At 48.6% G+C, this 15,852-nt stretch overlaps 1 protein-coding gene across 6 annotated transcripts in view; it reads right to left on the bottom strand.

Moving 5' to 3' along the window:
• The window catches only part of plcb1 (phospholipase C beta 1), a 1,179,298-nt gene that overhangs the window by 270,220 nt on the left and 893,226 nt on the right, over nucleotides 1-15,852 (bottom strand). For all 6 annotated transcript variants that reach the window (XM_072506091.1, XM_072506102.1, XM_072506120.1 and 3 more), the window contains 2 exons: nucleotides 15,470-15,554; nucleotides 5,351-5,528 (listed from right to left, as the gene is read on the bottom strand). In XM_072506091.1, coding sequence (XP_072362192.1) covers nucleotides 5,351-5,528; nucleotides 15,470-15,554 — 263 coding nt within the window. The remainder of the gene's footprint in view (nucleotides 1-5,350; nucleotides 5,529-15,469; nucleotides 15,555-15,852) is intronic.

Genomic DNA, 15,852 nt, shown 5'->3' with positions numbered 1-15,852 from the left:
CAGGCATATAATACACTGACAAACTTCTGCCCAACCAAATAACCTCAAATATTGCTTCTCATTAACTGTCTTCCAGCACCCAATTGAGATTTTCCTTCTGCTAATGGAAATGTTGCACCTCAAGGCGCCTATGAGCAGAAACAAATGAATTCCCATCAATGCAACAAGTTACTGGTTCATTGCACTCCCTAGACTTGAATGCTTACCTCACTGAGGAGCTCAACTGTATCTCCAAGGAGAAAAAAAAAAACCTGAGCCCAAGCGTGGAGAACTTCAGACTCTGACACTACATTCCAGAATGAAGGAGAGGTACACCATGACTTTCTTCAGAAAGAAAATTTTACCATAATATTCCACACGACATAATATTCAAAGCACTTAAGGTGACAACAATTTGCTTTAAAAATGGGAAGTCCATCACCTAGTAAAAATGAAGGGTGGAATGTTTCACGCTGCCCCCGCAACCCCCACTTCCCTCCACGGCGTGTTTCGTGGCAGCAGAGGTGGCCCACCATTGGCTAGCAGTGGGATATTCTGGTCCCGCCATTGCCAACTGGGTTTCCCAGCAGTGGGTGTTGGCCTCCGGCGGGACCGGAAGATGCCACCGATGGGAATGGCTGGAAAATTCTGACTGAAGTCTTTTGTAAACCACTGCAGTCATTTTTCCTAGTTTCAATTTCATGACAATATTTTATTGCTTTTAAAAGCATGCGTTGACTTTGGTCCATACAATTTCAGAACTTGAACCAAGGGAATGTGTTATTGACTAAGACATTGGGCGGGGTTATGTAGTCCTTTCTATCGGCGGAATCCTCCGGCCCGGCCGAAGTGACCCTCCACTGCGGGTTCCCTGGTGAAATGGCCGCCGAGCAACGCAAATGACAATTGACGTTGGCAGGACTGGAAAACCCGCCATGGTGGATGGGGCCAGAAAACCTCAGCTATTGCCATTTTCCCTGTCAGAGATACTTGTATTCCCATCTAACAATCATAATATTCCTGCTGATTCGGTGCATTTGTATCCTCATATGCTAGGCTATAAACAGACACTGAGTGGAAATGGCGGCAAGAGAGGGGCAGGCTGTGTCACAAGGGATTGTTTGTCCACTTTCCAACCATCTTCAATTCGAAAGTGGTGCAGCATTGGCTCCAGATTCATCCCTATCTTTTCCTACACATCAGAAATGATGTGGAGATGCCGGTGTTGGACTGGGGTGGACACAGTAAGAAGTTGTACATCACCAGTTAAAGTGCAACAGGTTTAGTTACAATCACTAGCTTTCGGAGTGTAGCTCCTTCATTAGGTGAATGAAGAGGTAGGTTACATAAGCACATATATAGACAAAGCCAATGATGCAAGATGATACTTTGCATGCGAGTCTTGGCAGGTAATTAAGTCTTTACAGGTCCAGATGATGTGACTGGAGGGATAATCACAGGTTAAAGAGGTGTGAATTGTCTCAAGCCTATTGGTAGGATTTCGCAAGCCCAGGCCAAATGGTGGGGGGGTTAAATGTAGTGAGCCATGGATCCAAGGTCCCAGTTGAGGTCATGCACATGCGTGCAGAACTTGGTGATCAGTTTTTGCTCGGCAATTCTGCATTGTCGTGCGTCCTGAAGGCCGCCTAGGAGAAGGCTTACCCGAAGATCAGAGGCTAAATGCCCTTTACTGCTGAAGTGTTCCCCGACTGGAAGGGAACATTCCTGCCTGGTGACTGTTGTGCGATGTTCGTTCATCGGTTGTCACAGCGTCTGCATGGTCTTGCCAATGTATCACGTCTTGGGACATCCTTTCCTGCAGTGAATGAGGTAGACGACAAGTTGCACGAGTATGTACCGCGTACCTGATGGTTGGTGTTCTCACGTGTAATGGTGGTACACATGTCGATGATCTGGCACGTCTTGCAGAGGTTTCCATGGCAGGGCTGTGTGGTGGCATGGTCACTGTTCTGCTGAAGGCTGGGTAGTTTGCTGCAAGCAATGGTCTGTTTGAGGGCAAGTAGCGGGGGGGGTGCCGATGGCCTTGACAAGATGTTCGTCTTCACCGATGACGTGTTGAAGTAATGGACGACCAAGAGTACTCTGTTGGTTGTGTACCATGTTTGTCTTCTGAGGAGGGAGGTGCATTTTCTTGCTATGGCGCGTTGGAACTGTCGATCGATGAGTCGAGCACCATATCCCGTTCTTACGAGGGTGTCTTTCAGCGTCTGTAGATGTCTGTTACTTTCCTCCTCGCCTGAGGAGATCCTGTGTATAAGAAGGGCTTGTCCATAGGGGATGGCTCCTTTAATGTGTTTAGGGTGGAAGCTTACAGTAAAGCAAAGTTAAATGTAGTGAGCCATGGATCCACGGTCCCTGTTGTAGCCGTGAACATGCGTGCGGAACTTGGCTATCAGTTTTTGCTCGGCAATTTTGCATTGTTGTGCTTCCTGAAGGCCGCCTAGGAGAATGCTTACCCGAAGAGCAGATGTGACCTTCCTTGATGGAGATGCGTAGGTCTACAGTGGCATCAAGCATGGTCCTTGGGTGTTTGGATGTTGGCTGCTGCGTGTGTGGTGTTGCTTCCTGCTGTGTTCAGACACAGTGTCCAAGTCTCACGGTCTGAGACTGCCCGGCAATAACTCCCACATGCTGCATGGCATGCCTACCCACAAGCATCCACCTGGGAGCTGTGAAGTTCTCACTTAATTAGCAAAAGACTTCAGATGCGCGGCCAGAAGTCTCAATGGTAAGTGGGAATTTTGGGTAGTCTGTGAGACAGACAGGCAACAGCTGGGATTGCCCCCGTTATGTGTACACATGATCCAGCGGGTGGCACGCCGGATCTGTGGGCGCTGAGGCACCCACCAACGCTCCCAGCTCAGAGTCGGCACTCCCTACCGATGGTAGCCCCCCCTCCCCCTCGGGGCCACCCCTACCCACTCCGTCTCGAGCACTGGGACAGCATCCCCAAAACCCCCAGGCTCACTGCCCTGGAGAGAAGATGGTTACTCACCGCCTCGGGCCCTGCAGCAGCCACTCCGCCAGCTTCACGTTTTTAAAAAGGAATACTAATCGGCGCCCATGTGACCACTGGCTGGGGAGGGCGTTAGCTAAGGGGTCGCTCCCATTAGTTGTATGGAGATTGGGCTTAAGTGGTGATTATTGGTTTCTCGCCACACCATGGCAGGATTCAGTTCTCGGCAACGGAGAAGGGCCGGTTAGAATAATGAACCGATGTGCATCCGGTGTTAACTGATTTTGGCCTATCCTGAAATCTAATGGCCGCAGCGCACTCTCACTCAAGCGCGGCGTGGCCGTTGAATCACACCCTTCGGGATTTCTTGGGAGAATCACGCCCAATATTTGTGAATGTCCCGATGATTTTTCTCCAGAGGTTCACACAGCTGTGTCCTGCCTGGAGATGGTACTTCAATTCCTGGAGCCTCCATGTCAATCCTATTTATTCCGCATGCAGCAACAGGCACCCTTAGGTGCAAGAAGGAATGTGTAGGATTTTCCGTGGGCCCGCCGGCAGCGCACCCATGCCCACGGGTTTCCTGACGGCGTGGGGTAGCGCACAATGGGAAACTGCACTGTCCGGCTGAAGGAATGGAGAATCCCGTTGCCAGTGGGGACGTGCCGCGCTGGAAAATGGGGCTGGTGGGACACAGAATCCCGCCCATGAACAAGGAGCAGGAGTCGGTAATTCAGCCCCTCAAGCCTGCTCTGCCATTCAATACGATCATGGCTCATCTCAGCTCAGCCTCAACTCCATTTTCTTGCCCATTCTCCGTAACCCTTCAACCCATTACTAATTAAAAATCTGTCTCCTCCTTAAATTTACTCACTGTCCCGACATTCACTGCATTCTGAGGCAGTGAAATCCACAGATTTGCGACGCTTTGAGAGAAGTAATTTCTTCTCATCTCAATTTTAAATCTGCTACTCCATATCCAAAAACAAATCTCTCATTCTAGAATGCCCCTCAAGTGGAAGCATCCATTCTACATCTACTTTGTGTCTCTTTCTACGCTCATTTTAAATATCTGTTCCAGTAAATATAACCTGCTCGGTAACTTAAACGATATAGTTTGCTTTCCTAAAGGTTTAAACCTGCTGGTGAGACGGGGTCAGAATCTCAGTGAAAGCCAGTCTTATTCAAGTGAGAATACAGAGTGCTGAGGCATGCCCCTGAGAAGGGGTTTTTGGTTTATGGGATTTTGTTTTTGAATTGGAACAGTTAAGGGGGAATTCATTCAGTGTTATTCAGAGATTACTGTAGCTGTGGAATGTCTTTATGTTTGTAATTGATAAAAATTCTTGCTGTGTGTTTATATAAATTAGAATAAAACTTATTTTGATTAAAGTGCCTAGGAAGATTGTTGAATAACACCTGAACAGTAGGCTCTTGTGCTCATCCTAGCCAAATTCAACATAAAAAGTTATAGGTCAGGTGAACTCCATATTACACTTTGGAGATTTTAAACCCTGGCCCATAACATTTGTCAATACCTTTCAGCATCTTTTTTCCCTCAATTAGATCTCCTCTCATTCTTCTAAACTCGAGAGAGTATCGGGCTAAATTTCTCAATCTCTCTTCATGAAACAAATCTATTCTCTGGAATCAATCTGGTGAACCTCCTCTGAACTGCCTTTAATGCAGCTCCATCCCTCCTCAAATAAGGGGTCCAAAACTGTACACAGTACTCCAGGTGAGATCTCACTAATGCCTTGAACAGTTACAACAACCCTTCCCTACTTTAATCTCTTTCGCTATAAATGCCAGTATCCAGTTACATTGAAAGCTTTCCATCAGTCGTAGCCTATTCCCGCTTCCTGGCCAATACTCCCTGTTCTCCCTCTCTCCTGGCTTCTGCATCTGAAATCTCTGTTGATGCGAGCTGCATCGATGCTGAACAACAGACACTCTAACAAATTACGAAGTTTGCTTCTTGCTGCGGGTTGACTACAAATGCAAGGTTAATACCGATTAGAAAATGGGACTGGAATCACACATTCACATCACACTTTGTGACTTTTACTGCTTACTTCATGGTGAAGAAACAAAGGAGAAATGGATGGGAAATTGTTTCAATTTAGTGAAAGGCAAATGTCAAAAGATTGTTCCCAAATGTGTGATTGACCGCTTAATGGACTTTGAGGCAGAGGAAACAGATGTTGGGAAGGAGATGGGGTAAATTAGTCTTTTTTTGTGCTTGTAAAAATGGGCTGAATAACCCTCCTCACTCACATTTTCCTTGTGACCTGGCAATCCTATTGCAAAGATCCCTTCTTGCCCTGATCGAGAACCAATCCTTATCCCCAAAGACAGCTCATTCCTCGTTCAAGGGCCTATGGGTCAGCCTACCTGCTCCTGGAGATGAGGGTTCGAAGACGCTCGATGAGTCACTGTACGTATTTGATGCTTGCTCACTGAGCTTCTTCTTGGCACTTCCATCGGAAGATTTGTGACTTTTCTTCTTGTTCTTGATGAGAATTTTACCAATCATATCGTGTGGACTTGGAAGGGGAACTCCTGACTCGAGCTAAGAGAGAAAGGAGAATTTTAAAATAAAATACATCCAACTTGCAGGCAGGGAGAGTTTTCACAATCAAAATGGCAATGTTTTACTGAGCAATGCGTTAAGCTCTGTTGGCCTGGCTTTTGTCAGATATTGATGCAGATTTTAAAAAATGTAACGAGGTGTAACTCTGCAGTAGGCCCACTTTTAGAGATCATTTTGGTGTGGATTTATAGATTAGAAACTGGACAGAGATAATGGCATTCGAGCTGCTGTACATAGTTTGAAAATTAAATCAGAAAGCGCTGGAGAAACTCAACAGGTCTGACAGCATTTGTGGGGGAAAAGTTAATGTTTTGAGTTCGATAATGTTTTGAGTTGGGACAGCTCGGTAGCACAAGTGGCTAGCACTGTGGCGTCACAACGCCAAGGTCCCAGGTTTGATTCCCCGCTGGGTCACTGTCTGTGCGGAGTCCGTACGTTCTCGCCGTGTCTGCATGGATTTCCTCCGGGTGCTCCGGCTTCCTCCCACAGTCCAAAGACGTGCAGGTTAGGTGGATTGGCCTTGGTAAATTGCCCTCAGTGACCAAAAAGGGTAGGAGTTATTGGATTATAGGGATAGGGTGGAAGTGAGGGCTTAAATGGGTTGATGTAGACTCAATGGGCCGAATGGCCTCCTTCTGCACTGGATGTTATATGTTCTATGATATTGCCTTTGGAAGAATTAGACTCGAAATGTTAACAGTGGGCAGGGTCATCTGGCACATCCTACCGGTGGCATCTTCTGGTCCCACCGAAGGCGGCTCCCCAAGGCCCCCGCGGCGAGTTACTCGGTGACGGGGCGGGGTGGGACTGGAAGATCCTGCTAGTGGCCAATTGGCGAGCTACCTCCGTCACCAGGAACATGCCGTGGCAGAGCCGGAAAATCCCAACCTCCGTTTTTCTTTCTCCACAGATGCTGCCAGGCCTGCCAGGCTTTTCCAGAATTTTCTGCTTTCATGTCAGATTTCCAGCGTCCGCGGTATTTCGCTTTAATTTTAGTACATAGTTTTACGATGTCGGCTGACCTTTTAATTTGATTCTAATCATCTTTCTCACTGATGATGTGGTTTTCTTTCCTTCAAACATTTATAAACCATCTCAACAAGCTTACAAAATATATCAGACATTGCAACAAGATAGGCAGACCTTCGCCTTGTTCCGCACTGACCCCCCCACCACACTCCCTTGTAATTTTTGCTCAGTATTTGTTTAAGAACGGCTAACCTCGAACATCTTCCAGTTGTGGTGAAAGGTCACCAATCTGAAACGTTTCTCTCTCCACAGATGCTGCTTTATCTGCTAAGTGTTTTGCGGCATTTTCTATTCTCATTTAAGGCAGACAGACAAGGTGGCGGCACGGTGGCACAGTGATTAGCACTGCTGCTTCACAACGCCAGGGACCCGGGTTTAGTCCCAGCCTTAGGTGACTGTGTGGAGTTTGCACGTTCTCCGCATATCTGGGTGGGCTTCCTTCGGTTTCCTCCCACAGTCCAAAGATGTGCATGTTAGGTGGATTGGCCATGCTAAATTGCCCTCAGTGTCCAAAGATGTGATGGCTAGGTGCAGTTACAGGGATAGGGCAGGGTAATGCGCCTAGGTAGAGTTCTCTTTCGGAGGGTCGGTGCAGACCCGATGGGCTGAATGGCCTTCTTCTGCAATGTAGGGATTCTATAGGTTCATCCCCAAGGGAATAAAATCAGTGAAAGGTGTGCGAGCAATAAATAAGCTAGGCTTTCCTGTTGACACAAATTCTTGAAGCTTGAAATAAAGAGCAGATTTAACATATGAACTAGGATCAGGAGTAGGCCTCTCAGTCTCTTGAGCCTGCTCCGCTATTCAATAAGATCATGGTTGATTTGATTGTAACCTCAATCCCACACTCCTGCCCTACCCCCAATAACCTTTATAAAACATTTTATTGAGGTATTTATGATTTTATAACAATAACAGAAGAAACAGTGTACATACAAATAAAAACACAGTGCAAAGGGTGTCTTCCTCCCTCACAGGTCCCATCTTTCTTACACACTAATCTAAACTAAACTAACCCACCCCCCCACCCCCTTCTCTGCTGATGGTTGATTTTCCCCCAAAGAAGTCGACGAACGGCTGCCACCTCCGGACAAACCCTGACATTGACCCTCTCAGGGCGAACTTGATTTTCTCCAGACAGAAAAAGCCAGCCATGTCAGTGAGCCAGGTCTCTGACTTCTGGATCTTTGAGTCCCTCCAAGATAATAGTATCCGTCTCCAGACTACCAGGGAGGCAAAGGCCAGAACGTCTGCCTCTTTCTCCTCCTGGATTCCCGAATCTTCCGACACTCCGAAAATATCCACCTCCGGACTCGGTGCCACCCTTGTTTTTAACACCGTGGCCATGACATCCGCAAACTCCTGCCAGAATCTCCTAAGCTTTGGGCATGTCCAGAACATATGGACATGGTTCGCTGGTCCTCCCACACACCTTGCGCACCTGTCTTCTACCCCAAAGACCCTGCTCATCCGGGCCAATGTCATGTGTGCCCGATGAATGACCTTAAACTGTGTCAGGCTGAGCTCTACTCAACGCATCCGCCCAGAGACCATCCTCTATCTCTCCTCCTAACTCCTCTTCCCATTTGTGTTTCAACTCTCGGTCTGCGTTTCCTCTGACCACATGAGTTCTTTATAAATGTCCAAAACCCTCCCTTCTCCCACCCATAATCTGGAAACTATCCTATCCTGTATCACACTTGGCGATAGGAGTGGGAAGGTTGAGACCTGCCTGCGTACGAAATCTCGCGCCTGCAGGTACCTAAACACATTCCCACCCGTTTCTCCTCAAACTCCCTCAGGCTGGGAACGCGGGAGCATGTCCCACCTTCGGAAGGCTTCCTTCATGAGCACCCAACACATCAGGGTCTACTAGTCGGGTCAAATTTAACTCATGTAGCTGTTCCCATTCCCGTGCCACCTGGATGCCTAGGTACCAAAAGCATCCCCCTACCACTCTTAACGGCAGCTCCTCCAGTCGCCTCTCCTGCCCCCTTGCCTGGATCACGAACATCTTACTTTTCCCCATGTTCAATTTATAACCCGAAAACCGGCCAAATTCCCCCAGAATCCTCATAATTTCTCCCATCACTTCTAGTGGGTCAGAAACATATAGAAGCAGGTGATCTGCATGTAGCGAGACTCTGTGTTCCACCACTCCCTGAACCAGCCCCTTGAGGCTCTCAGCGCAATTGTCAGCGGCTCTATGGCCAACCCGAACAGCAGTGGGGAGAGGGGGCATCCCTGCCTAGTCCCCCGGTGCAGCCTAAAATAGCCCGATGTCAACCTGTTCATCTGTACACTCGCCACGGGCACCTGATACAGCAGCCTAACCCAATCGATGAAGCACTGTCCAAACCCAAACCGCCCCAGCGCCTCCCACATAGGTCCATTCCACCCGATCAAATGCCATCTCTGCGTCCATTGCGCCCACTACCTCTACGTCCCTACCCTCTGGGGCATCATGATCACATTCAACAGTTTTCTAACATTGGCCACCAACTGCCTGCCCTTAACGAATCCCGTCTGGTCCTCCCCAATCATGTCCTGAACGCAGTCTTCGATCCTAGACGACAAGATTTTGGGCAACAGTTTGGCGTCCACATTTAATAAGGAGATCGGTCTACTCTCATAGCTCCGGGTCCTTAACCCACTTCAGGATCAGTGAGATCGTGGCCTGTGACATCATCGGGGGAAGCCCTCCTCTCTCCCTTGCCTCATTAAATGTCCTCCTCAGCAGCGACCCCAGCATCCCAGAGAACTTTTTATAAAACTCCACTGGGTACCGGTCCGGTCCCGGGCTTTGCCCAACTACATGGCCGTCAGCCCTTCTGCTATTTCTTCCATCCTGATAGGGGTCCCCAGCCCTTCTACCAACCCTTTGTCAACCTTCGGGTACCTCAGCCCCCCTAAGAATTGTTTCATCCCCTCCGGCCCAGCTGGGGTTCCGACTCATACATCCTCCTATAAAACTCCTTGAACGCCCTATTAACCCCTGCTGAATCTCTGACCAGATTCCCATCCCTGTCCCTTACTTTCCCAATCTCCCTGGTGTAATTGAAAATATGGAAAGATGTGTCATTTGAAACATGGACGTCTGGCAATATCTGGTCTGAGAGAAACATGAGAGGATACAGGGAAAGATCCCACAAAGGGTTAACAGCAGCTGCAAAGAGCAGGGTTATAAAATGCAGATTCCTTCTTCCAAACAGGCTTAGCAAACAAACAGGATTTTTGTATGAAGCTAAAAACAATGGCTCACACTTTCATTGAAATTAACCACCTTAGTAAGCATCTGGAAAAGCATGGATGAGAGTTTCAGTTGAGTTAGGTGATAAATGTAAACCTTTCAAGTTATAACCAAGTGGATGTTTAGCATTACGCTAAAAACGATTCACACCTTCATTGAAGTAAAATCAGCAGATAGAAAAGAATGACTAGGGGGGCAAATATATAGATGTGAAATTCTGCTAACACCAGGTAAATGAAAGAAAACTGGAGACAACCTGTCTACAAGAACACAAATGTGACCCAAATCAAAGTCAAAATTATGAGCTGGGGACACAATTCGATAATAAAACTATAGAAATGACAGGAATTAAAAGTAAAACCTCTTGAAATCAAAGCATTTTGAACATCACAAAGGAAACAATGTAATCAGAGATCTATGAGCTGAGGTCATATCAAAATGAATACTTAGTCGTGTTAGAAAAATTTAAATTAAAGGTACCTTTTACAATCCAAGTGAAATAAAAGTTACTTTACAATAAAGTCATAAAAACTTAATAACTGTTAGAAAAATATATAAACCCTGAGAAAGAAGCAGAGAAGCAGAGAAGGAACAAGAGAAGCAAGCAGAGTCAGCTTACAGTCATCTCGGTCATGGGAAAGGGACAAAGCAAAGTAGCCGAGCTAAAACAGCTAATACATCTAAGGAAGACCAGAATTTAAAGAGGAGGCAGAGTCAGCTCAGAGTCAGCTCAGAGACAGCCAGCAGAGCCAGTTCTCACAGCTCGGTACATGGGAAAGATAGGACATAGCAACCGAGCAGAACAGTGAATACATCTAAAGAAGACCAGATTTTAAAAAGAAGATTGATTGTCAAGTTGGGCCTGAAGGTCCCTTCAACCAACCAGAAGGATCCAGAAGCAAGATCTTTTTATCTTCCTGTAAAGATAGTGATTGCAGCATTTAAAAGAAAAATATAATAATAAAATAACTTAAAAGTTTTAACCTGAAACAGTGGTTATTCCAAAGTTTACTTTACTTACTGAGCAATGCGGGACCCAGGATCGATGCTACTAAGTGGTAAGTAGATGAAATCTTCTGTGAAGGTATGGGTTATACCGGGGATAACTTGAAAACATAGTTTGACCTGAATAGCACCCACCAAAGCCTGCATAGAAGTCAGGGAGTGAGAATCCCTGTTCACCATTTAGAATGTCAGCCCTTTTTGGTACAGGGGGAATTCTAAGAATAGTGGTGAGTTTTCAACACTGGCTGTCTCCCTCTTTCTGAGCTGCTGCACAAGCATTCTGCTGGCCTTCTCTCCATATTCACATGTCACCCCCCTCGCATTCCTCAACTGCTCCACCGCCTTCCCTGTAGTTAACAGGCCAAACCCTGCCTGTAGCCTCCGTCGTTCCCTTAAAAGCTCTGCCTCTGGGGTCTCCGCATGTCTCCTGTCAACCTGAAGTATTTCCCTTATCAGTCGGTTCATCTCTGCTCTGTCTACCATTTCCCTGTGGGCCCGTATCGAGATCAGCTCCCTTCTGACCACCACCTTCAGCGCCTCCCAGACCATTGCAGCCGAGACTTCCCCCGTATCATTAACTTCCAGATAGTTCTGGATACATTTTCTCACCCGCCCGCACACCTCCTCATCCGCTAACAGTCCAACATCCAATCTCCAATGCGGGCGTTGGCCACCCTCCTTGCTCACCTGTAGGTCCATCCAGTGCGGGGCATGATCCGAGACCGTGATCGCTGAATACTCAGTGTCCACTATCCCTGTCAGTAAAGCCCTGTTCAGGATAAAAAAGTTGATCCGGGAGTACACTTTATGCACGTGTGAGTAAAAGGAGAACTCCTTCACTCTCGGCCGCCCAAACCTCCATGGGTCCACTCCCCCCATCTGCTCCATAAACCCCTTTAGCTCCTTTGCCATTACTGGCACCCTGCCTGTCCTTGAGCTGGACCGATCTAACCTTGTTGATTCAACTGTGTTGAAGTCCCCCCCAGCCATGACCAACTTATGCGAATCCAGGTCCGGGATCTTCCCCAACATCCTCCTTATTAACTCCACATCATCCCAATTTGGCGTGTACACATTCACGAGTATCACCGGCAGCCCTTCCAGCTTCCCACTAACCATGATGTAACGACCTCCCAACTATTCTTCCCGCCTTAAATGACATTCACTTATTAATCAGGATCGCGACCCCTCTAAGTCTTAGAGTTCAGCCCAGGGTGAAAAACCTGTCCAACCCATCCCTTCCCTAATCTAATCTGATCGTCTACCCCAAGGTGCGCCTCCTGTAACATTGCCATGTCCGCCTTCAATCCCCTCAAATGCGCGAACACGCGTGCCCTCTTAACCGGCCCATTTAGCCCTCTTACCTTCCATATGATCAGCCTGTTTGGGGGGCTTCTCGCCCCTGCTCCACCAATCAGCCACCACCTTTCTTGGGCCAGTCTCCAGCCCATGCCCCGCGTATCCGCAGGTCCGCCCCCAGGCAGCCTCCATCCTCAACCTCCCTTTTGTCCCCCAGCAAAAATCCCTCCCCCATCAGCAGAGCAGTTCCCCCCTCCCCCCCTATACAAACAGCCCCCTTCAACAAGCATAACATCTGCTCATCCCCCACTGTGCTTCCGTGAACCAGCCCGCCCAGCAAGCTTGGTAGCCCCCGCCCATGGTGCCAGACATTTTCCCACCTATTGTTCCCCCCCCACCTCCCCCGCTCGGCCACACCTGTGCAAAAGAAAACAATCGCAGCCCAGTTGACCGAAAGAAACACAAAGAATAGCAAAAACCCACATTGAAAATTCACACCTCCATCCCCCATCAGTACAAATGCAAACGTTAACTTACACAAATATGCGGCAGCCCCAGCATCAATACAGAAGGCATTACAGATATAGTCCAAAAACAAAAACATTTTTAACGTGAACGCTGCAGCAAAGTTCAAACACCTCAGTCCACAGCCAGGCCTTTCCTTCTGGCGATGTCCATCGCTTCCTCGGGCGACTCAAAGTAGAAATGTTGCTCCTCATAAGTGACCCAAAGACGGGCCGGATACAGCAGTCCAAACTTCACCTTCTTCTTGAAAAGGGTCGACTTTACATTGCTTGGTTGAACCCCGCTCTTCTCCTGGCTCCGTCCGCTCTCAGGCCTTGATAGATACGCAGGATGCTGTCCTCCCACTTACAGCTCCATGTCTGCCTGGCCCACAATAAAATACGCTTCTTGTCCAGGTACCTGTGGAGTCTCACCACCATCGCCCTCGGGGGGTCACCTACAGGCTTCTCGAACATGCCCGCTATATATGTCCCTGCATCCGCTCCTTTGGACCCCTCCAGGAGACCAACGATCCTCAGGTTCTGCGGGACCTATTCTCTAGATCCTCCACCTTCTCCTCGAGCCTTTTCTGCTGGTCTCTCAACATCCCCACCTCCACCTCCATTGCTGTTTGATGTTCCTCATGCTCGGTCAGTGCCTTCTCCACTTTCTGGATCGCCCGGTCTTGAGCATCCAGTCTATGTTCCAGCCGAGCAATCGATTCCTTAATCGGTCCAAGCATTCCTGTTTCTGCTTGGCGAAGCCCTCTTGTATAAACTGCATCAACTCTCCATCGACCGCTGGGTCTTCGAGCCAGGACTCCAGTCATCCGCCATGCTTTCTCCCGCTGCAGCTTCAACTCAGGTCTTTTCTGTTCGCCTATTTCTTCCTTTGCAAGCACTCCTGGTCCGCCTCTCCATGCACTGGTGTGGGATTCCTCCTCACAATTACGTCCACCATCAATTTTCCGAGTAAAATCCGAGAAAAAATCGGGGAAAAGGTCCAAAGGTCCGACCCGAGTGGGAGCCACCAAATGTGCGACCTACTCCTTCATGGCCGCCACCGGAAGTCCAATAACCATTTAACACAGCTGTCATCCCCTCCCTCCACCAGCACAGATACACACACCTCGATGGGACATGTTAGTGGACAGGCTCCAAGGGCACAATCTGGTGAGCACCACACTGCTGCTGATGCACTTCAAATGGAGGCAGGAACCCCCAGGCGAGTCAGCAGTCAGAGGGCTGCCGGATCCCAGGACCCAGCTGGGTCCCAGACTGATGCTGAGCCTGTGGTACCATGGTACCCGGAGCTGATGGAGACGATAGGGAGCAGGCAGAGCATTCAGAGGGAGATGTCAGCGTCACTCCAACAGGTCCATAGCCACTTGGAGGAGTCCCAGAGGAGATGTCACCGACTATGTGTCACACTGAGGCCAACACTGCTAGGGTGGCCAGCATAATGGAAAGCCTAGTGCACAATTGGCACCATTAGTGATGGTGTCCAAGATGTTGCGCAGTCGGTGACGGCCATGGCTGAGGGTCTCGGCTCAATGTCCGACTCACTGATAGATGTCACCCAGCACCAGGCTGACCTTGATGAGATTCTGTGGGACATGTCCCGCTCTCAGATGGGCATTGCCGAGGTGCTGCGGAGCTTGTCCCTGTCACAGGTGGGCATTTCTGAGGCACTGCAGAGCATGGCCCAGTCACTGAGGAGCATCGCCGAGGGCGTCAACAAGGGCAAATGGTGCAGACTATGGGGCCCGCCAGGGCTGGCAGAGCCAGATGATGCAGGTGCAACCGGGACTTGAACTAGTTGCCCCTCTGTCCCAAGGTGAACCCCTGGGCCCTATGGGGAGGAGGGAGCACCGGGTGCCAACCAGGACTCGTACCATGGAGGGGTGACGGTGACCACCAGCTCCCCCAGGTTCCACCCTTCTGATGAGGCCACGTCTCAAAGGCAGAACGCAGTACAGAGCGGTATGACTGAGCATGTGCCCCGACAAGTGCGCCAGAGTCACAAGGCCCGCCCAATCACGGGAATCCACCTGAGATGTATGAAGTGCTCACTTAACCACGATTGCCAATTCCCCATTAGCAAATGCCTTCAGACACATGGCCTTGCCTATTGCGGGACTCCAGGTGTCTCCAGAAGGTTGGGGGGGATTGCAGGGGGATCCAAAAAGCAGAGAGGAGGGGTCTGAAATGGGGTGTGGGGGGTGGTGGCGAGGTGGGTGCAGAGATCGGGGATGCCGTTCAGAATGACGACCCAAACGGAGTTCGCCAGCAGGAAATCGACTGAAGTGGGGCTTTGACTGGAAGAAACTACCCAAGGGCCCGAAAGTGGACTTAGTGTTAAGTCTGCTGAATCGAGCACCAGTTAATTGGTTGGAAGTGGGACTTCTGTATCCTCAAACTCCTTCGCACCACTCACTGGAGGCCCAGGCTAATGCTCTGGGGACATGGGTTCAAATCCCACCTCAGCAGCTGATGGAATTTAAATTCAATTAATAAATTTGGTATCAACGGCTAGTCTCAGCTATCGATGATTATAAAATCCCTTCTGGTTCACTAACATCTCTTTTAGGGAAAGAAATCTGCCGTCCTTACCCGGTCTGGCCTACATGTGACTCCAGACTCACGGCAATACGGATGGGCCACAAATTGTGCCCTTGCCAGCGATGCCTACATCCCATGAAAGAGTTTCCTTCCTAAAGTGGTGACGAGAGCTAAACATAACACTCAATGCCGTTCGAAGTAGAGCTTTATAAATTTATGATTTTATGAACTGTGTGGTATTGCGCAGCAACGATAGAGAATCATAGGCTCACCGGATATTTTTCCAGGTCTTCCATCAGAAGTGCATCTCCAAATATCGACCTGCAGTACTCTGCCATTTTAGCCTGTTGTTTGGGACTGAAGAAACACAAAGATAAATTGTCATGAATAGTGCACGCTGTTCTTTTTCAGTTTCTCACCTTGTTGGCCATTTGCAACTTTTGATTGTTCCTCGACCTTCCTTATTCATTGTTCTCTCCTGATCCCAACACCAGAGGGAGACAATTGACAAAAATTAAGACTGGAAACTTGGTAGAGTGGGAGATAGAGACATCACGTTGATGCTTCGCAATGGTTCAGTGTGCACTGCCACCAGCACTTTAGCTGCACGCCTTAAATACCTAAATACTTTGTACAAGAGTTATTTTGTCAATTT

This window comes from Scyliorhinus torazame, chromosome 1 (genome assembly GCF_047496885.1).
Source record: "Scyliorhinus torazame isolate Kashiwa2021f chromosome 1, sScyTor2.1, whole genome shotgun sequence".
Lineage (NCBI taxonomy): Eukaryota > Metazoa > Chordata > Chondrichthyes > Carcharhiniformes > Scyliorhinidae > Scyliorhinus > Scyliorhinus torazame.
This window is presented reverse-complemented; position numbering and strand designations above follow the sequence as displayed.